The following is a 22389-nucleotide window of genomic DNA, read 5'->3' on the forward strand; positions in this document are numbered from 1 at the left end:
ATATATTTATTTATTTATTTATTTATTTATTTATATAAAGACAATTATTTTCGTACAAACCGACTTACCGGTGATACGCTGATCCGGCAACATCCTGTCATTGCCCATATTCTCTCTCATTTATTCTTGTTGTACCAAAAAAAAAATCCTGAGTGATAAAATGAGACATCTAGTCTGCTCACTGCCAAAAAATCACTGTAGAAGCCTATAAAAACTCCCATCCTAATCCGTTGTCTTAGTTCTGTCCCTTGGATCTATTGCTTTGACTTGGAACCAAGCAGGAGATGTCGGCGGAAAAACAAATATTTTTTTCTATGAATCCCGCACGAGAGTGGATCACCATACACGGTGCACAAAGAATTTTCGTTAATTTTTTGGCCACCAGCCCATTGTCCAAGACACAAATATTGTCCACCTCCACTTGATATATAGATGGGGACGGTAAAAGAATACGAAGGCTTTGTTGTGCTTCCCTCACCTAGAGCCATTTTGACAGGACGATTAAATTTCTTTGAATGATGAGCATCCTATAACCAAGGAGGGCGGGGGGGGGGGGGGGACCGGGTTCTATTTGAACATTTAAGACAAGAATATGCGTATACGCAATCTAGAATGACGTCTTGGTAAAAGGAAAATGAAAGATGCCTTAACGATGAACACAATCAGAATAACAGAAGCCACTTATACAATAGCTGTAAATGAATGGTTACAAATTGGTGTGAAGGCAAATAAAAGGATGCCCAGGTGCTGAACATAATTAGAATAATAGAAGCCTCAGTTACAGTCACTCCATCAGCTTTCACCTATAACAATCATACAAATACACATCTGCACAGCCTCAACATACTTACAGTCATACGGAAGTCATCACCTTTATGAGGTCCCCGTGGGAGCTCGATCATCAGGTCCAGCAAGAATGACCTGGTATGCACCACATAAATAAAGGAAATTTAGTTTTAACGTTTGACAATTGCCAGCAGATGCAACAAGCTATGAAAATGGGAGCATATAGGTTTTAAATGAATATACAGTAGAACAAGCTGAAAGCAGGCTGACAGAGATCCCATGGATTTCCAACATGAATCTAATATGCCCCATGCAAGCAAAAACAGATAACCAATGAATTATTGTGAAGGGATACTTACATTACAGTCAAAAGCAAATCTTCGGGCAAGCATGATTGCTGCATTCCTTTCTCTCTCTGATTCAAAAGCTAATATGAAGAAAAGACCTTTCTTAGCTTGCCAAAAGATTGACTGAGCTGCTGCATTTCCACCACCTCTAACCCCACAAAGCTGGAGAGTGACCAGGGAAAGTAACAAAATTAGATACGTTCAAGAATTTAGCTGAGAAAAAGAGAGAGTGAACTGAAACCAACTTAGATTATTGCAGCTTTGCCAATGGTCTAACGACATGTTCTTACAAGACTAGCTTGCACATCAATCCATGCCACCTTTCATTCTTTTTTTTTCTTTTTTCTGTTTTTGGGAGAACTAGGACAGAAGGAAGCCCAGCTGAAATCAGGTGAGGCTAGGATTCAAACCCAGGTCACTATTATCAACACACTGACTTTTAATTTTTACATAAATATTACAATTTTATCAACATAGTTCAGTTATGTACATAAAGACCAGTTCACGTATATGTTGAAACACAATTGCATTATACAAGGGGAACATGAATCTCATGAAAGGAGAATCAGTAAAGCATCATAAGCCACCAATCCATAGGGAGAGTATGATGCCCTGAACTGTAGTATAGCTCAGAAATGGTTGCAGTCATATTTCAGTTTTGCATGATCCTCTTAAAGCAACTTTCAATATCCTAGAAATTTAGGAATTACCGGACCAACAACCAACCTGGCCCTTTCTACTTGCTTTCTCCACAACTCCAAGCCATTCCCAGCTGTTTGGGAATGATCACATGGACACATCAATGAGTGCATATATATAGGCCCTAAAAAATGCACATTTAGGGCCTATCAGCATCATGAATTGTGGTAGAGAGGGAAAATGTAACTGTATCCACATACAAACTTGTGAAGTGGTATCAGATGCATCTTTGCAAGTTCCATCCGACTCTGAGTACCAATTGAAAGAAATGTTTCTCCACAACCATTGGATATATGTCCCATGTTAGTTGGATTAGAAGAAAATATTCAATATTTTAAAAAAGTGCATCATTTATCTTCCCAAACAAAGATCCATACTCCAGGTTAGGTTGCTACCTGCATTGAAGCAGAATATGATTCTTTCGCTTTTGTACTCCTCCCCTTACAAAGTTTAATTCTCATCTTCCCCACATGAAACACATGAATAGACTGCGAGGAATAATTACGACCATTCATTTGGGTGACAACCACCTGAAAGGCAACGAAATAAACATTTGAGGGTAAGAATCAGTTTTTAAAAAAAGAATGTAATTTATCAAGTGGCAGATAAAAAACGCATTTGTATATTCATGCTTCCCTTTCTAACAAAGCAGTTATAAATATCAAACCAACCCCAGAAACCAACAGAACACAAGCATCATAAATGATCATATATTGCTAGCATATGATAAACAGAACATATTAATCTTTTCTAAAGCAGCCTTTAACATGATGAAAGCAGCTAACAAATGTAACATTTGAAGACTGTTGAGTGTGCTGAAACAAGCAGTGCTATGTTGCTTTGAACGTGAAATTGTTACTGGCTAGATCATCACTTGGATCAATTGGCATACGTACATACACATGCATACTCACACACACACACACACAGACACAGAGAGAGAGAGAAGATGCATATATAAGGATGATGACTATCTTGCTATTAAAAACATTGGTTTGCATGGCATTTTCAGAAAATAGTCAAAAGAGAAGTATAATTGAAACGACATAGTGCAACAACTATAAAGGCTGGAGTATTCTTAAGTAGGAGCACATTAAGACCAATACTGCCAAAATAATCATCATTAGTTATCATCCTCAGTAGCTCAAGAACTTGACCATTGGAAAAGTATTTACAGGCTACAAATAGATCTCCAAAACATGCTGCTCAATCACATCTTGACTATCTGACTATTTGTTTAATAATCTCGCTCTTGACAACAAACTTGAGAACATGCAAAACTTGAATGCAATCATCACCAAAGCAACATGACGATGCATCAGAATTGGTCAGAAAATGCAGCATTGACGTGCTAATATGTCAAATCATTAGCAGATGATTCAACTCCATTCTCCTCACCCCCCCAATGGCATGCACACACGCATCCAGCTACGCACCTGCTAACACGCACGCACGCACGCACACAGAGAGGAGGAGGGAGGGAGGGAAAAATCTAGAGAGAAAGAGGGACCAAGCAAGGACCTCAGATAAGCCCATGGATTTGTGAATTTATTCATTGTGAAAGATGGGCATAGATTTTGCTTAAATACTTGATCCATTCCAAGGAAAGATCCAGATGCTTGATTTTCTTTAGAAATACCAATGATATTGCTCAATATTTGTTATAAAATCTTAAAGAAATTCAACTTCATGATGAGATTAAATTAAGGAGCTCTCTAAGGTGGTCCAACTACTTAGATTCTGCAGCCAAATCCTACTTTCCCTTTCATTCTCATCCAAGGCCATATTCTTTAAAAGGGAAATGCCTCTCCTTACTTCCATCTATGACTTAGGAACCAAAGGGATAGAAGAGGAGAAAACCTGGATGACTGCCAAGATAAACTATTACCTCAAATATTTCATTTGGCTGCATTTGGAAGTGGAACAAGGAGTAAAAGTCATTTAACCCAGTTCTTCAACCCTTTTCCAAGTCAAACACTTATTGGAGCACTTGGATTAAACCATATTTTTGAAGTGCAAAACAGGTATTTCTGAAAGGTTGGTACCCAAGTCTTTGCCTTCCAAAACATTATCCCACTTAACCAAGGAATAAATTACATCATAAAGGGTAGAATAATTTATTCCAGAGTAAAGAGGAGTGGGACTAAGTTTCCGAGTTAACTTATTCCACTTCCAAATTCAGTCTTAGACTACAGAAACATGAAGGGTATAAATACATAAGCACTTGATGGTGAGATAAGGGCAATAGCGCATTGATTTGCAAATCTGCTCTAAATAGGGTGCATTTTCTTGAATGCAAAGATTCAGGTAAACCTAGGAGTACCAAAAGAAAGCAATTAAACAGTAAAGATGGTGTCACCATAGGCATCAAAAGACAGGAACAGTAGGATACTAATCTGAGTTGAAGAGAATGAAAAGAGGATAGAGAAATCTAAAAGTAACCAGGATATAAGTGCTCAGAGTTGGATTAAAATTACTTTCTGCAATGGAGATACAACCTTGGGTAGAAACAAGGCATATCAAACAAGATACAGCAAGGGAAGCCTGCTGCATTAAAATCCAACTATGACTGAGTTCTTTATGGTAAGTAAAGGCTAGGTAAACATAAAGCAACCGTCCAATTAATTAAGTAATTAAATACATATCTGTTGAAGCAAACTTTAATTTTGGAAGCATAGCATGAGGAAGACAATAAAATTAGAGAGGACAAAGAATAATAAGATCAAAAATCAAAAAGAGCTAACAGATTTATGTTTGATAGGACTGATGTGCATTAGAATGTTAACTCCTCTAATCAAACTTGTCAAGAGCCCACATTTTGTCATCGGGCAAGTAACAGTCTACAAGCATAGCAGTACCAAGATGCTAAAACCAGTATAAAGCCTTACATTAAACTCAGTTTCTGGCCTTCTCACAAGGGCCTCCACATAGCTTCCCAATCCTGCAGCTGTACAGGATAACTAAGTTAGAATAACGTTAGCCAATGCCCATGAAAAAATAAATGGTTATATGCCTACATGCATGCATGTGTATTTTTGTGTATGAGTATCAAGAATCAATTCCATATAATCTGACATTGCACTATCTTGAAATGTATCTCTCACCACCCAAATCTAACCTTTCTACCTTTTACTGAACAATATAGTTGATCTAGAATCCACATTCTAAAATTAAAGGTCATCACTAATTTCATTTCCAGAGATTTGCTTTGACAAAAGAAATCATAAAGCTAAATGCTCAAAGAACCAGAACTTCCAATCCATGGCATATATATTCAGATATCTAGGTTTGCACCTAACTGAATACACATAGCATCTAGGCTTGCTATCTGACTATTGCTTTCATGCAATTTCGATGGAGCTATGGCAAAACTTGCATGAAAAGACAATTACTTTACAAATGATATATTGTTGTGGACAATATATTGTCACAAAGTTAAGGCGCCAAACCAGGATCTATCGGACTAGCTGTTGTCACTGTGAACCTTTCATCATTTAAAACAATCTCGGCTTGCAAAAATCGCCCAACATCAAAAGGTTCTGGAGCATACACCGTCTTTGATGCCCCTGCAAGTGATAAAAAAGTTGATATAATCATAGTTGAAGGGGAATAAACAGATGTTTTCAGCATGTGCTTTAAAGAATTATATATAAAGAATGATACAAAGAGGTAATATACTTGTTAGTAGAATTGAGTATATAAGAATTAGAAGAAAATTAGAAAGTGTCAGTTGTAGATTAATGAATACTTATCATTTTACAAAAACAATCAGAACTTCTTCAACACAATAAAAAACAAACTGATCGTTTAAAGTTTTATTATTTATTTGTGCTTTTGAAGTTAACCTTACATAGATTTTAGGTAGTGATTAGAAAGTTCAAAACCAAGACATTTGAGACATCGATCCATCGCCCAGTCCAAATAAGAATCTACATAAATTGGCCCTTAGTTTTCCTATGGTAGGGAAAATGGAAAACACAAATTTACAGATACTTAAGTGACAATCAATGATAGAAGCTTCTTTAAAGAAGAAATCTCTCTCAGGTCTCTCGGTCTCCCCTCATTTCTTTGCTTCTTTTCCTTTCTTTGTGCTTTTCTTCCTTTGTCCTTCTCCATGGTTGAAACACCTAAACTTATGCAACTAGAAATCAGCCGAGGATCAGCATAATTGAAGTCTTTGGCCAGGACTTGCAGATCAAAGAAAAGCCCTGCCCAAGTGCTTTTGTTTAATCCTCTTTTAGTTCATCTACTATGTAGGAATATTTGTACTTTGTTGTATGTCAAATAAATAAAGAAAACCATATAGATAAAATAAAAGTGAACTGCAAAGACTAATAAGCAAAAAATTATAATATAACTTTGGAAATGTACAGCAACAACAAAAAGTAAAATTTAAATCCTAACAAAGTCTATAAGAAATAACTGGTTTATTCTTTATCCTTGATCTTCTAGTTACTTTCATTTATGCATTTAAGAAATACAATAGCAATATATGTTAGGTAATGAAATCTAGAATTTCTCTTGCCTGATAAGATTTCCTAAACAACAGAGGATGGTTGCTTAAAGATAAAGATGGAGATAACACATGCCCTGATTTTTAAAAACAAATATGAGGGGAGAGAAGGAAAGAGAAGAGGGTCCACCTAGATAAGCATGATGGAAGGGAGATAAACACAGAAGGAGCAAGATTAGATACAAGAGGGAGAAGGAGGTCGAGGATTAGGACCACACACATACACATACAGAGAGAGAGGACTGGCAGGTTGGGGGGTTTGGAGACAAAAGGACAGCTATTAGGAAAATCATAATGGGTATTTTATCATATTTGTAACAACAACTGTGCAATAGATTTCTTAATAAGACATATCCAACAAACACTGATGGTAACTTAGGAACTAAATTGATGGACCCAAAAATTCAATCTAAGATCTTTTCATATAGCATAGGTATAGTTTCAACCGGATGTGCCTTTTACTAATGGATTTCTTGAGACTTGTTCCCTATTCACAGATATTTCCTGATAGCAGTTTGTTTGAGGCCCCTAAAGAGACTATTTAGGGAAGAGTGCCTGCCTAAGAGGACAACAGATAAATGTGAACCAGGAATCCCGACCTACAGTTCTTTCAGTTTGCATGAACCAAAAAAGGTGCCCACACTTCCAGTCTCCCTCTCTCTTAAACTTCTCTCATTCCCGTTCTATGCCATTTTCCTCTCTCTCAAACCTCTGATCCTTCCCATTCTGTGCTGCTATTAAATCAACCTTTCTAGTTAAAAGTAAAGAATAAAAACAGATATGATCTTATTTTTGCAACATAAACACAAAGCAGACCTTTTTTTGCCCTTGGGTCAGTTATTAGCCTCATATGCCTGTACCTCATGCAAATGACATCAGTAAATCAGACCACAGAAAGCTCTGAAAAAACGTTTTGCAGGTAGAATCCCTCTAGCAGCCTTCTTTCTTTTTTCTTCTCCTTATCCTATGCTTCTTTGATGTCCTTAATAAAGTTCTGATCAGCAACGAGATCCTCTCTTAGTTCTACCTACTCAAGCATCCATCAAGGCATGGAAGCATTAATCTTACTCACACATTTCAATTTTTTTTAGAATTTTGGAGTATTGACACTTTTGCACACTTGGATGTGGCATGATGCTCCATAACACTCTAAAAATGGAGTGCTCTGCATACATCAGCTATTAATGGCAGAATTTGGCATGGCTTTGTGGAGTGTCAGTCAAAGTCACCTCATTGCAATTGATGACACCTGAACTCTAAACTATTCACCAACAAACAGTATTAGCATGCAATATCCAAACTCTTCTATTGAAGAATCATACCGATTTTTTTTCTTTCTTTAATGTCATTATGGAAAAAATACAAGTTTCTTTCTAAATAAAAAAAGTCTATCAGCTAGTTAACTTACCTTATCAATATATTTGGAAACAGCTGTATTTATTATTCTATATATATATTGCATTGTGCGGAACTGTCCTCACATTAGGATCTTTGGTGATTGAAGTGTCAGACACTTTCGGACACCAAGACACTTGGCACAGGAAGCCTGTCATCAAGAGTTTGAGATGTCAGGCCTTATGGGAGTAGTGTGTAATCTTCTCCAGTCTGGTCTTAATTATTTACCCTTCTTTCAGTTATGGGGTTTTATCAGTCACTGATTTTGCCCTATAAATAAAGACCATGATAATTTTACTTCTACATCTTTTATTATATAGCAGCTAACTATCTTAATGCATTTGAACAATCTTCCTTGTTCTTTCCATCGCTATGGTGCCACTTTGATATATTACTAAGGCTATTAAGCATCTTCCACTTGCTTCTTGTTGTTTGGTATCAAGGATCCTTTAACAACAGCCTTTGCATCTTCCAATCTCTTTGACTTGTCATCTTCCTCAATTTTACTTTAGTCTCACAGCCTGTCAACACAACGATACATCTCTAGTATGCTAGGTGACAAAAGATGCATTATCTGTTAAAAAGCCGTAACGAAAGAGATGCTGATTGAGAAAATAGCTGAACAAGGTAAGAACTGGTCCACTTGTAACAATTGGTGGTGTAAAACTTAACTTGTAGAAAAATAAGGTAAGAGAAAAAAATATTAAATTCGTATACCTGAAATTAATTCTTTCTTGCTTCCTTCAGTACGGTACCACCGAATAGAGCAATTAGCGATGTCTGGTGCAGGATCAATTCGAGGAACAATACGTAAACATGACCCTAGACTTTCAGAACCCTCAAGATCATACAAATTTGACTGGTTCTCCTCAAGCTTTTTCATCATTGCAAGCTGGTAAAGTTTTAAGATTTAACCAACAGTCAGCCACTGTCAAATTATTTCTCTCTGGTGGTAGCATGTATGCAGAGATGGATCTTTATTCCCAGTAATGGAATAAAATTAACAATGCTTGAGAAATTTTTCACTGAAAACTTGTGAATCACCGACATGATTCAGGTAATGCAATTACAATCACATTAACTTAATAAAAATCTCAATCTCAGTGACAGTTAGCATTCACTTGCGACAGAGAGCAGAAGCATGGGAAAGAAGAAAATATCAAAGTTGAAAGACAAATCAAAGTTGAAAGACAGACACAGTATATGAAAACCAACATAACTTGGTCATGATTACTTTACAAGAAGTCAGTGACATTATAATCTCCAAAACATCAAACATGCGTAAACAAGGGTGGAGGAGTTGAAGAATCATGTTACAAGCAACAAAGCATAACAAAAGTCAACAAACAGGCAGCAGAAATGGTGGATAACTGATGCAGGCAATGAAATAACAAATAGAGTCAAATATAACAAAATCAGTGATTATTTTTATTCTGCTATAACAAAAATCGATATAATCAACAGCATACCTCTTTGTTTAGCTGAATGCAATGCATGGACTTCTCTGCAATCTGAACTCGCAGTGCTTGAAGTTCATGTTCCATATCCATTACCTATTGAGCGTAAAGTTATCTTATTTAGCAATATATAGGAATAGGGAATACAAATATATCCAGCACTGAAAGACATAATGCCTCTGCAGCTAATAAAAAGCAGCTCAAATAGTATTTTTTTGAAACAAAGCAGAACCCAAACTAACAAAGGGTAGCATGCCATTTGTATTCTAGGCTGAACGTTTGCAGAACAGATGAATAAAAAATAAAAATGAAAAAGTACCCTGCTTGGCTGATGCAGCATTTTGATTCTCCTGGCCTCTTGAACCTCTTTCTTTAATTCTTCCAAATCCTACAGAAAATAAAATGCAACTTCTTAAATGAACAGGACAAATAGTAATAATGCTATAAAAACAAAAAATAAAGTCTGATAAAAGAGTATAGCGAGCATGATCAGATCCAAAACTCAAAGCTTAAAAGGCCTCTTATAAAAATAATCAAGTAGCCAGTACATGTCCATCCACTTCCTAAATTTTGTCTCGTTAATTAGATGTTGGTCTATAGCAAGCTAAAAGACCAATTAACCTTATTAGGAACTTCTGACACCAACCTGTTTCTCAGCACTTCTGGACATCCGTTCTTGTTCTTGAAGGGCCTCTTCAACTCTCTGCACTGCTGCTCTAGCACTTTCAATTTCTGCACGAGCAATAGACCTTTCCTCTTCAATTACCTTTTTTGCATCCTCAATAGCCTGGAAGCAACAAGAGAGACAGATATTAAGCATAATTTAAACAAAGAAAATATTTTTACCAGTGATCAAAGCACTATGTGAATACAAATATAAAAGATTTCTGCTTATTGGTTTTCTGTCTACTCTGAAGTGCTTATGATTCTTATACCCCATTGGCGACTAATGAGTTGAAAGTAGCATCCCCCCTTATGGGAACATTTCTTTGCAATATTTTTTGATTTCCTGTCAATTCAAATTTTTTAATGTTTGAATAGACCGAAATTCGTTGCATAGAGATTTCATTTTCTTCATTTTTTTTACTGGTGATTGTTAAAATTTTGGCTGGCAGAAAGGTGAGAGAATGCATGTTTTGGAGATATGAAGCAGGTCTCAGAGATCAGATCTATTGATCAGGCCGAACAAAAAGGAGGAAAGAAGAGAAAGCTCATATAACTATCTGCAGTTTAGTTGGCCATGAAGTCAAGAAAGCAAATATAGCAAGCAATTAAAACAATGGAAATTGTTAATTCAATTAATGCAAGTTATATTTCACTATGTATTTTTAAGTGCTTTGACACTACCTGTTTGAGAAAAGTTGCTAACTTTTTCACTTCTGCTTTCTCATGAAGCAACTCTCCTTCTCTTTGAGTCAATTGAACTGCTAAAGCTTCCACCTGCAAGAAAGTGCAGCATCTTGTCACATTTGACTTCAATATAGTCAAAGTTAGCATGAACAGCAGTGAGCTAACTGCATAAAATCGGGATGACTGATAAAAAATCACTAGATATAATAACCACAGATAGTGTTTCTTAAACCAATCCATTGACATAAAGAAGCCTTATGGGCTATTTGATGTGCAAATGAAATTAGTTTAAGTACTATGACTCTAAGATTTTTCTCAATAATTTCTCGATCAAGGTTCACAGATACTGTTTCCTAAACCAATCCATTGACATAAAGAAGCCTCATGGGCTATTTGATGCACAAATGAAATTAGTTCAAGTACTATGCCTCTTAAGGTTTTTCTGAATAATTTCTCAATCAAGGTTCACTGTATCGGTGTGTATTGCCCCATAACAGATATACTGTACTATACTGGTACCGAATCGTCACTCAGTACAGGAAGCGTATCAAATGTCCATACACCAAACCTAGCATACCACCATTGTCCCAGCATAGTGACAGTACAGGGTCCAATTCTAAGATTGTGAACCTTGGTTTCAATACTTCGTTCAAAAGCCTACATAGTTTCTTATCAATACTTTCTTCAGTACAGTTTGGCTCTGTGTGTTGGCTTCCAAACATTACATGTGAATTTGGAATGGATGCTGCACTACGGCATTGGATTAGCATACCAATACCAACTTGGTATTGATACGGGGTCGGGTAGTGAGATTGTGAACCTCGTTCTTCCACATAGCTCCTTATCAATACTTTCTCTAAGACAGTTTGGTCTGTGTGTTGGCTTCCAAATATTACATGTGAATTTGGACTTGATATTACTGCACTGCTGCATCAAATTCGACATTTCTTCCTTACTAATATTTTACATCAGTCATGAACATGCCTTTTAAGCAAGTGGAGGGGCTGAAGGACATGGAAGGAGAAAAAAGGGCATGTGCACTCTGTTGCAGATTTTTTTTTTTTTTTTCAAATAAAGCACGTGGAGGTTTCATAGTTATGGAGTCCAGAGTTGCATGCCTGACATTAGCAGTTCTCTTTCTATATAACTAAAGTCCACATACTGGATTTTTCTAAGAAAAAAATTATGGACAATTGAACTGGGATGATGAGATAAGGAGGTGGTTATGTGGTGGGGCCTGGGATCAGGTCACTGGATACAGAGCAATGGGAGATTTTACAGCACTTTTTCTGTAACAAGAGGCATGATTTTTAGGTTTTGGGGCCAACCGTATGCGACCAGTCTCAAAGCCTTTCCTATTATACATGAGTAGAAGAAGATATGCAGCTTCACATGACACACACTGCATAACCAACTCCTTGAACAAAAGAGTTCCAAAATTGCATGTTTTTGTGATTCTAAGCTGTTAAACACTTGAGGTCTAAGGCCACAGTGCAGCAATCTGATCTAAAAATCTGATACATATAGATGTTGATCATTGCATGCATAAGAAAAACAAATGAGAAGAAAGTGGACCAACCATAGAAATGGCCTCCTCAGCATCATCCTTATTTCGACCTGCCACTCGGCCTCTGAGTTGATCCAGTATATCCCTGAGTTTCTTCAGGAGGACATGTCTATCCAATGAAGCCACTTCTCTCCACTTTGACTGAAATCCCAAGCAAGATCTTAAGCAAAGTTTGCTAGATATAAACAATTTTCTTCAATATAAAGCATATATCAAACAGATAACAAGAGAAATATGAGAGGAAATCATCAGATAACTAGGACACTTTCACATTGTTTTATAAGTCGCATCCAGATTAGCAACTTCTTGGCTTAAATTCCTAGAGCATAGTCCAACTACCAATCAATAACTCTAATTTGTAAGAAGAAGAAGAACAAAAATTAAGACAATGACTCTACATGCTAGCAAGACAAATATGGCAGTTATCGCAGCATGTCTAAATAATTGACAGGCCAATGTAAGATATCTTCTTGCAGATAGATGTGTATTGCAAATGGCTGTCATTTATAAATACAAATTAAGAATGGGAATGACACCTCATCTGACAATTTTGCAGCAGCAGACAGACCCTTCTCGAATTTATCCGCAAGGTCACGGACAGAGAGACGCTTCTGCTGCTCCAGCAGCTGAGCTGTCTCCTTTGCAACAAGCTCTTTTAGAGAGGGCATCTGAGGATTCTCCTCTGGCTCAATAATTATGTTGTTGGCTCCTATCTGATAATCCGGAAACCGTCCTGATACAAAATTCACATCAGATGATACCAAATGAATTGCCTCCTTCTGCATTGAGTCTCCAAAATCACGCGTCACCCTCGTCATCTGCCTCAAACTCCTACAATGGGCAAAAAAAAAAAAAAAAATGGTTTTTTGGTAAGTAATTAAATATGATCTTGTGAAATTCCTAATTCTATCTTTCTGTATTAAAACTAAGATACCAACAAACATCAACAAAAAAAAAAACCACTTAGTCAATCCATAAAACATCAAATAAAATCAAACTTTTCCACTTAATTAATACAATAGCAATTCTTCTGTTTCGGCAGTGGCAACTACTAAAAGAACCCCCAGAGAGAGAAAGAAAGAGAGATTTGCAACACAAAAATATACATGAATAAATACGCAGACTTGACTAGCTGCGTCAAAAGTTTCATTTCCTACACGTCAAGACCAATCGGTCATCTAACAAACTAAATCTCGCCAAACATAAATTTCAACCAAAACTCGTTAGGTTTCAAACTACGACGCGTCAACTCCTCCTAAAAGCTCAGAAAAAAAAAATAACTCGTAAGGAGATCATTAAAAGTACAGAGTACAGCAACTAAGTTCGATCGCCAGCATAAACTTACCAATTTAAAAATCCGGAAGAGTAGAAAAGGATTGGAATAAAAAGTTAAACCCTAGCTCAAAACCTTCAAAAAAAAAAGAAAGAGAGAAGAAAAAAGAAAACACAACCATAAAGTTTGAGAAGCCACGACACCTCGGAAACTTCGATCTTTTTTTCAAGATTTTCACCTTTTTCTCCCTGATTCCGCCTTCTTCCCTACTGCTTTGAATCAAAGGATGGATCGAAGAGTTGAGAGGGAATTCCAACAACGAAAAAGGGAAGAATTTTTCTTTCTTTCCTTGGGCGAGTTCGATCGGGCGAACAACAGCACCTTTAAATGAAAGGAAAGAAGCGAAGCTTCGTTTAATTCTTTTTGCTTCTTTTGGGCGGGGCCCACCTGACAAAACACGCTTTGATTCGTTGGCGTCAAACTGAAATCGAATGCCCTCCTCGTAGCCGTGAATTGCGGGGGTTGCCATTAGGGCTCCCCCCAATGTTAGAACGAGTTCGGTTGGTCGTTATCGGGGCTGTCCGATCTTGATCGGACGGGTGAAGTTTGAATGGTTGGCGGAATATGCTGTTCCGATTAGGGATAACCAGATCAGGTTGGCTGCCGCATGGTACATTTTTGGATTTATTATTTAGAGGTCAAGTTATTTGTATTCTTTCTCAGCTCAGATCCATTGCTCTTCATACTATTTATACCCTTACATTGGATATATTATCAACTGTCGTTTTAATAAAAAAATATGGCCAGTTATTTTCCATATCAGCATCAGACAAAGTTCATAAATAGCAAACTAACTAATGATGGTTGTGATGGCATTATTGGTTATTGTAACAGAATATGATGATAAGATAACAGTGTTAATTGGTTGTGTTGCTATTTGGGAAATATAGTATCCCTTTTGAAGTAAGATCAGGTGGACAGTGGAAGTACTGCATAATAACTGCTTTTACTATATGATAGACATTATGATGGGATGGTTAAACTTATTTGATTTTTTAATTTCTATTGCATGTATATAATGAAAAAAATATTTTTTCTCTTTGTACTTCTTTTAAGATCATGCAAAAAATCCGTGCACTCGGATAAATTACTACTGTAGAAAAATAATAATAATAATAATAAAATTGATAAAAATAAAAACTTTTAAAATTATCAATATGGTTATTATACCATTATGATATCCGAGACCCATAAATAATGAGAAAAAAATATACAAATTATACTTGTGATGAATTGGCACAATGTTTGAGTGAGAGATGTTAGGTTTCTTTGTATGGTAGTATAAACCATGTGCTGGAAAGAAACCTAATCTCCCTCACTCAAATTTAAGTTGGCTTTCAAGTAATTAAGGCATCTAGCTACATAATATATATAATTTATAATTTATCAAATTATATTTATGATGAGTTAGCATAATATTTGAGTGAAGGATGTTAGGTTTTTCTATATGGTAGTACAAATAATGTACCAAGAAGAAACCTAACCTCTCTCGTTCAAATTTAAGTTGTGTTGTGGCCAATCTCCTTGTCGCCTGATCGTCGGGAACGAGCACCTGCAAAAGAGATCCACACTGATCGGAGATATCTCCGACAGGGACCCTCCGACGATCAAGTTAGAGGGAAGACTAGGCAACAATAGAAAAGAATCAGGAGGATTCAACAGGAGAGAGAGAGAGTCCAGGGGCTTCAAAAGAACCTCCTCGCAGTACTGTTGCCTTCTCCGTTTTATAGTAGAGCGCGGCGTGGTGCCGCCATTAATGGCGCAGATAATTGGGGGAGTTGTCAAATCTTCGGAGGCTGTCAGAGTCACCGCGGACTATCAAGTCACCGTGGGCTGTCAAATCACTAGGATTAATCTATGTCCTTGGCAGGACAATGCCCCAGGGCGGCTATGCCGCACGTCCTTATCAGGACAACGACCCACAGCAGTCGTACGACGTTTGGGAGAGCCGACCGACCATACGTCGGTATTTGGTTGCGAGACGTCGGGTGAAGACCCGGGGACACCGTTGGCTGGTCTGACGCATTGCGGGAGTCGGACATCGGTCACCCCCCCGCCTGATAATGAGTCGGTAGAGTCAGGCTCCACCGTTCGGCTAGTCGGGAACAGAATGGATCTGCCCGACCGACATACCTTCGATCGGACAATACCGGCAGTCGTCGGTCGGTGCGGTCGGTAGAGTCGGACTTCACCGTTCGGCTAGTCAGGAACAGAATGGATCTGCCCGACCGACATACTTTCGGTCGGACAGTGCCGGCAGTGATCGATCGGTGCGTTCGGTAGAGTCGAACGTCGGTCAGGTAAGCTCGAAGATGAGTCGGCATAAAAGAGATCAGTCGGTATATCCCAACAAGTTGGCTTTCAAGTAACTGAAGTATCTAGTTACACAATGTATTTAAATTTTAATTTATCAAATTATATTTGTGATGAGTTAGTATAATATTTAGGTGAGGGGTGTTAGGCTTCCATGCATGACAGCACAAATCAAAAACTATGTATCAGAAAGAAACTAAATCTCCCCCGTTCAAATTTAAGTTGAGTTTCAAATAACTAAGGCATTTAGCTGTATAATATATAGAAATTATAATTTATGTATTGATGAATTTACGATGTTCTTGATCTTTATTTTTTTAAAAAAAATATTGCTATTTAAAAATATTTAATGAATGATTTAAATTTGTCACAGATTGTTGCTTTATTTGATTAGATGCTTCTTGTGTGGATGCTTTTTTGTCAGTATGCATTAATGACGTGCAATAAATGTAAGCAATGTACCCGGGAAGGACTACGACGCCAATGGCTGATCCCACGCATGCAACATGTGGAACTTCACCCAAGTAGAAGTATTATTTGATAAGTACTTACGTCCTCCTTAAGAAGACTTGGAATAATCCAAGCGGATTGTTTTAAATACGGATCACAAAATTATGGGGGTGCCATGCGATCCGGGGGTTTGGGTTTTACTAACCCAGACCCAGGGTGGTCGAGATTCGAGTCTAGTATTTGATCCATGAGCTACCGGTTGGATGATGTGACATACTCTTGTTTTTTTTTTGGTACAGACATAGTCTTGGTTTGGATAGTTAAAGATGTACCTGAAACAAGTCAGATGAGAGTTGGATCTGGGTATCCCTCAAATATCAAATATGACAGTTAATCATGCTAAACAATCTATACTTTGAGAAGTTTATTAATGAAATATTAAATCCATGCTAAAAATATTAAATCATAAATAAACTTGATGGTTGATCATATAATAGATTAAAAATTAAAAATATACACTTAAATATAAATTCCCAAATATATTTTAATATATTATTATTTTTTATTTTTACAAATAAAAGATGTACAAATAAAACTTACACACACACACACACATATATATATATATATATATATATATAAAAGGGTGAAAGTTAACCAAATAATATCCGTCCATATTCGAATCTATCAGATATGGATAAAGATTTAAACATCCAACTAAAATCCATATCTAAATCCATATCCACAAAAGAAAAAATAAATATGAATATAGATGGGTAATTATCCGATCCATATCGAAATAACTGATTTTATTTATTATCTTATTTAATTTTATATATCATTTAAAAATTTTAAATAATATATACATAACTATATTAATATGCTATTAATTTTACTTAAATCTACTTAATAATATCTTTGATTCTATGCTCATAAAATTTAGTTATCCTATTTATATTTATATTTATATCTATATTTTTAGTATCCAATTTAAATCTATATGCATATATATTTTTGTATTCGATTAATATTCGTATATATATCTATATTCGTCAAACCAAATAAATATGAATATAAATATATTGATATATGATATAGTATCCGATCCGATTTCTCTCTCTCTCTCTCTCTCTCTCTATATATATATATATATATATATATATGCATAATAAACCAACAAGCAATTTATATAGATTTGGGTTGGTGAGTGCATGCAAGCACGTGCGTGTGTATATATATATATATATATATGCACAATAAATCAAGCAGTTTATATAGATTTGGGTTGGGTGAGTATAAAAATCTAGAACACTGATCCAACCCAAAGATTCAACTGGTTTTACTTTGGCTACCTAACTCATTCATCACCGAGTTTGACTCGGTGCCAGGTTCTTTGTTTGCAGCCCTAATAAAATGTGATTTATATTAGTCACTATTCATTAAAGCGGATTGTTTCACACAAATGAGAATTTAAATGCATCACCTGATACCAGGATTAGAAGGGCATTAAGGTAAAGTAAGTGTGTAATGTAATCAGGACTGAATGGTTTTGAAACTTGCATATGGCATTATCAACGTGTCGGCTTCTCATTTTCTAAAGCCCGGCAAGGCAACAAACATAACTTGGCCAAGCTTGACATAAGCACCACCGTCCGCCGGTTGGAGACCAGATGTTTTGAAAGTCCAGCAAAAATTTTTATTCCAAAGGTGCTCCAAATCCACCAACCGACAGCCTACCCATTGGTTCCATGAAACAAGTAACAACTGAATCATAGCACTTGCTGTGGTGCCAAAAAAACTGTGCATGTCCCAGTATTTGTATGATCGTTCATGTAAATGCTTAATTAAGAACATGTATTGGTGAGTATCATGACCGAAACACCTAACGATCACGCATCTTGATGAACGTTTCATCCAACAAGTAACCACCATGCTTGGTGTGATATAAGTTATCTGTGGAGCAAACAGTCAAGGAATCCACCGCATATCTGATTATGAAAAAGCTAGGTCCCAAAAACGATCATGTACAACTGTTTACATGATCATTCATCCGAACACCCAATTAAGCATATAAAATATTATTATATAACACCTAATCAAGCCTTTATTTTGATGAACCGTCATCCAACGACCAAGTTTGGTGTGAGATGAGTTCTGTTTTTTTCGAGCAAATGGAGAAAGAATTTGCTCCACATTTCAATGTGAGAATGAAACGAGGCATGGTGTGACCTGAATTCATGCAAGGAGAGAATTGCCTATGAATGTTTCTTGCACATAAAAGCGTTGCATCATTTAAAAAAAAAAAAAGATAAAAAAAGCACATAAAAGTGGCAATGGAAGTTTTTTTTCCCCCAATTGCAAACTGATGCTTGGAATAGAGGAAGTAGCCAATCCCAAGCTACATTGAACTCAGCTGGTTGAGGATAATTTTGTATGCTCGTCAGCCATAGAGATAGAGATGGAGCTGAGCCATGTGTTTGGTTTGTCTCGCAACCACTACCAGAGAGGCCCCAGTAAATTAAGAGGATCTCTAGATTTGATATAAAATATTTTGGCTATCGTAAACAGAGCTAGACAGGATCCAAGAATAGGATCCATCATATTAAAAAACTGAGTCGCATGTCAAACTTCTGAAGCTATAATTTGACCATGATATCTAATTTAGATAATTTTTTAAAAAAAAAATATATATATATATTTAAATCTAAAATATGAGAGCACGTCCTTTAAAAAATGGCACCTCCGGCAATTAAGCTCGAGTTCCATCGTTTACAGGCCAAAACGGATAAATTAAATCAAAAATTTTTTTTTTGAATAAAACTCTAACCGGACTTATCTCCCAATGCTTGAAGAATTTGATGAAATAAAAGAGATAGAATTGATGTAAAAGTCAAGATCTACTTTATAAAAAATTTTAATTTTTTTAAATTTATTTTCACTAATTATATCTATTTTAGATAAAAAAATATATTAGAATTAAAAAAAAAAATCCGATCTAAATTGTGCAAGGACGAACCTCACCATTATAACTAAAGATTGCGTGCCTCGATTTTAAATCAATCAACGATAAAAAATTGGACTTACATCCTATTTTTGTAATTCTTCATCTTCATCTAATTTTCTTCTACCAGATTCGACATAAACGGATTAAGAAAAAACTTCTTTCTTTCCAATTAGATCATCGAAGGAAGCTCAAGCAGTGTTGCAATAGTGCCCATCAATGGTCAAGCCACATGGTCTATTTGGCATGCAACTTAGAGTACATTTGATTAGTCATTAAAAAAATATTTTTTTTACTTTTTAATTTTTAAAAAATAAAAATCAAAAAGCAATGTTTGGTAACACCATAAAAAGCAAAAAATCAAAATCAAAATAATCAAAATAATTATTTTATATACAAAGTAAATTTTTTTTTGCTTTCCAAAACTTACTTTTCTGTTTTTTTTGCTTCCCCACGTCTAAAACGTTAAATAAAAAAGTAAAAAGCCCAAACTCTTCTCCTTGTCGAGCTCTTCACCTCCCCACCTCTTTCTCTCTCTCTTCTCGAATCTTTCTCTTTTGTTGAGCTCTTCACCTGTCATCCTAAAATGTTGCTTTTTGCTTTATAACAACGTAATTATCAAATATATTTTTTATTTTTTATTTTTATTTAATAATAAAAATTAAAAAAATAAAAATATTTTTTAAAAATTAAAAATTAAAAAATATAACCGAACGCATCTTTAATTTTTCAAGCATACGTCTATCCTTGCCTTGAAATCTTTGATTCCACTAAGCAAAAGAGGAGGCTTTTGATACAAGTTATACATTCAAATCCTTCCTTCACCTAGTTTTTTTTGAATGGATTTTTCAAAAATCATTAGCCATTTGGCTGGTCATTATTATCTCACTTCTGGCAGCACCTCTGCGGTCCATCTTTTGTACAGCAGAGAGCTATGAATACCCGGATCATCAATGTGTCACTTGGTTCGAAAACGGAGAGTTCACACATCTTAAAATGGAGAGTGTCTTACACGGATGCCAAACACGTAGCATAGAAAGACCGAGAATTCTGTTTTTGAGATGGGCGATATAGCGGCGATCCGAGCATACATAGCTCTTCGCAGTGCAGAAATACACCAAAAAGGATCTAGAATCATCCCACCTCACATTTGAGCAAATATCTATCTTTAAATATTAGCAAAAATGTATGGGAATTCTAGACCTGGTTAGGTTTGTTTCATTGTCTCCATTCAAGCCCATGTTACCAGCTGCCTTTGCATGTATAGCCTAAGGAGCTTGCCATGGTCAATCTTCTTTTCCACTGAATCACCGCATTTCCTCTTTATTGAGTAATAGACAATGACATGGTGGGATCACAAGGCTGAAAGAGTATGAATTTTGGTTTGCAGGTTGAATGGAGAACTGACTTTTGATGCATTGCTGAGGTACGTATCCTCATGTTAGCCGCAACTGAAAGATAACGATGGATGTGGGAGAAAAAAGATTACTTCAAGAACATGTTTAGTCGGGAGGAGTTGGGCTGCGGAATTAGAATAGGAATAAGTAATTCACACTTTAACTATTTGGTTGAAAAAAAAATGTATTCTTATTTTAATTTTCGAGAGAGAGTATGAATATCTTAATCTTTCAAAACTTGATCCTGATTCTTTCTCAGTATTTAAATATTATTTTAATTTTTATTTTAATTTTAGTTATAAACTAAATATATCAAAAAATATGATCATTCTGATTGTTATTTTAATTCATTTCAATTTTAATTACGAACCGAACGCAACCTAAGAGATTCGGTGATGGCTTCGGAAGCAAATAGCCCTTGACAAATTGCACTCAAAAGTTGAAAATATTTTACGGCTTATGTCAAATCTCTTTGTTATTTTTGATACATGATGCCCGAGTTCAGCAATATTAGTTTAAATCCTTGGGTCAATTGAAGAGTCTCAAAGAAGTGCAACGGTGTGCAGATAGGATTAGCTGTGGCCTCGTACCCTTGAGCTGATTGTTGGCCCGGGCAGCCATGCTTGCGATCGTAAGAGAAGAATAAGAATTGATAATATGCATGGATCCGAGGCAATCTTTGCTATATGTTAAGACTTCTACGATACTCAAACGGCGGATTCTGGTGATGGGCCCCTCTCTATTCTATACGGGGGAAGACAGCTCTATCATGGCTCATGACTAGTTTAATTAGTAGCATAGCTCAAAGACAAGACACTTATTATGATCTTTGGCCAGAGAGGGTGACTGGGATTATATCATGGATTTGGTCCCTTTTTTTTTTCAAAAAAAAAAGAGCGGATTATATATAGATGAATTTTAATTTCTTGGGAATTGAGAAGGTCGATAACATGATTTAGGTTGTGGCTAATTGGTTATAAGGCATACTACACACCACTCTTACTGTAGGAGTTCATGGCTTGGTTTATGAAGTATCATCTGTTCTGATCTATGGGTCTTACCATTTTTTTCTTCAAAAGATGCCTCATATGAAAAAGATGATTTTTTTTTATACAAGTCAGAATCTCACTGACTCACAACGAATATGCAACTAATGATGCCCTCCCTTCTACATCATAATAAGACATATGTGGAACATAATCATGAAATAGTCCTATTTAATAACTATTAGCTAGACCCCAGAAATTTAAGCTGGTAGGCAATTATCAACTTCAAAAATCATGCACATGGAGGAACAATAATGACTAAAATAAGTTAAAACAATAATCGAGATCATTAATTAGACAACTAGCGTAGTAGGTATTTGAACTTGTGATGTTCTACAAATCTAATCTCTAACATCATATTGAGTAACCATTTTAGCTTAAGCTTTTGAGATTAATTGATTAAACCTAGCATATGTTGTCAACTCATTCCTCATCAACTTAAACTTTTGGAATAAATTGGTTATCCGACATAATCATGAGTGAGCTCTTTTTGATACTATATGCTCGTGATGTTTGTTAAATGATTGATGGGGCAACTAAAATTAGCTAAGACAGTGAAAGATATCCCAATTGGCTTCCTTCTTTTTTTTTTTCGGAGATCATCCCAATTGGCTTCTTTCTTATGGCCTTTATATCTTTGATTGGTTATGGCTGTAGGGCTGGGAAGTTAGGATTGTCGTTTTTGAGTTACAATACTTTTGCTGTGGATGATCTCACCCTAACTCGAGACCCTAG

General features: G+C 36.0%; 1 protein-coding gene across 3 annotated transcripts; it reads right to left on the reverse strand.

The window, feature by feature from the left end:
- Positions 1-668: 668 nt before the first annotated feature.
- Positions 669-13764, reverse strand: LOC105045454 (stomatal closure-related actin-binding protein 1). 3 transcript variants are annotated; one of them, XM_010923731.3, is made up of 13 exons: positions 13626-13764; positions 12651-12945; positions 12127-12255; positions 10545-10637; positions 9844-9984; positions 9517-9585; positions 9210-9293; positions 8458-8632; positions 5282-5398; positions 4721-4779; positions 2228-2362; positions 1146-1295; positions 669-921 (listed from the first exon to the last, which is right to left on the reverse strand). In XM_010923731.3, exons 2-13 carry the CDS (start codon positions 12930-12932, stop codon positions 874-876), a joined length of 1482 nt encoding a protein of 493 aa, XP_010922033.1. In that variant the 5' UTR covers positions 12933-12945; positions 13626-13764; the 3' UTR covers positions 669-873. The 3 variants fall into 3 exon arrangements, with proteins under 3 accessions (XP_010922033.1, XP_010922035.1, XP_010922034.1); XM_010923733.4 differs by having other exon boundaries at positions 13591-13736; XM_010923732.4 differs by having other exon boundaries at positions 13566-13704.
- Positions 13765-22389: the final 8625 nt, after the last annotated feature.

Source organism: Elaeis guineensis, chromosome 5 (assembly GCF_000442705.2).
Source record: "Elaeis guineensis isolate ETL-2024a chromosome 5, EG11, whole genome shotgun sequence".
Lineage (NCBI taxonomy): Eukaryota > Viridiplantae > Streptophyta > Magnoliopsida > Arecales > Arecaceae > Elaeis > Elaeis guineensis.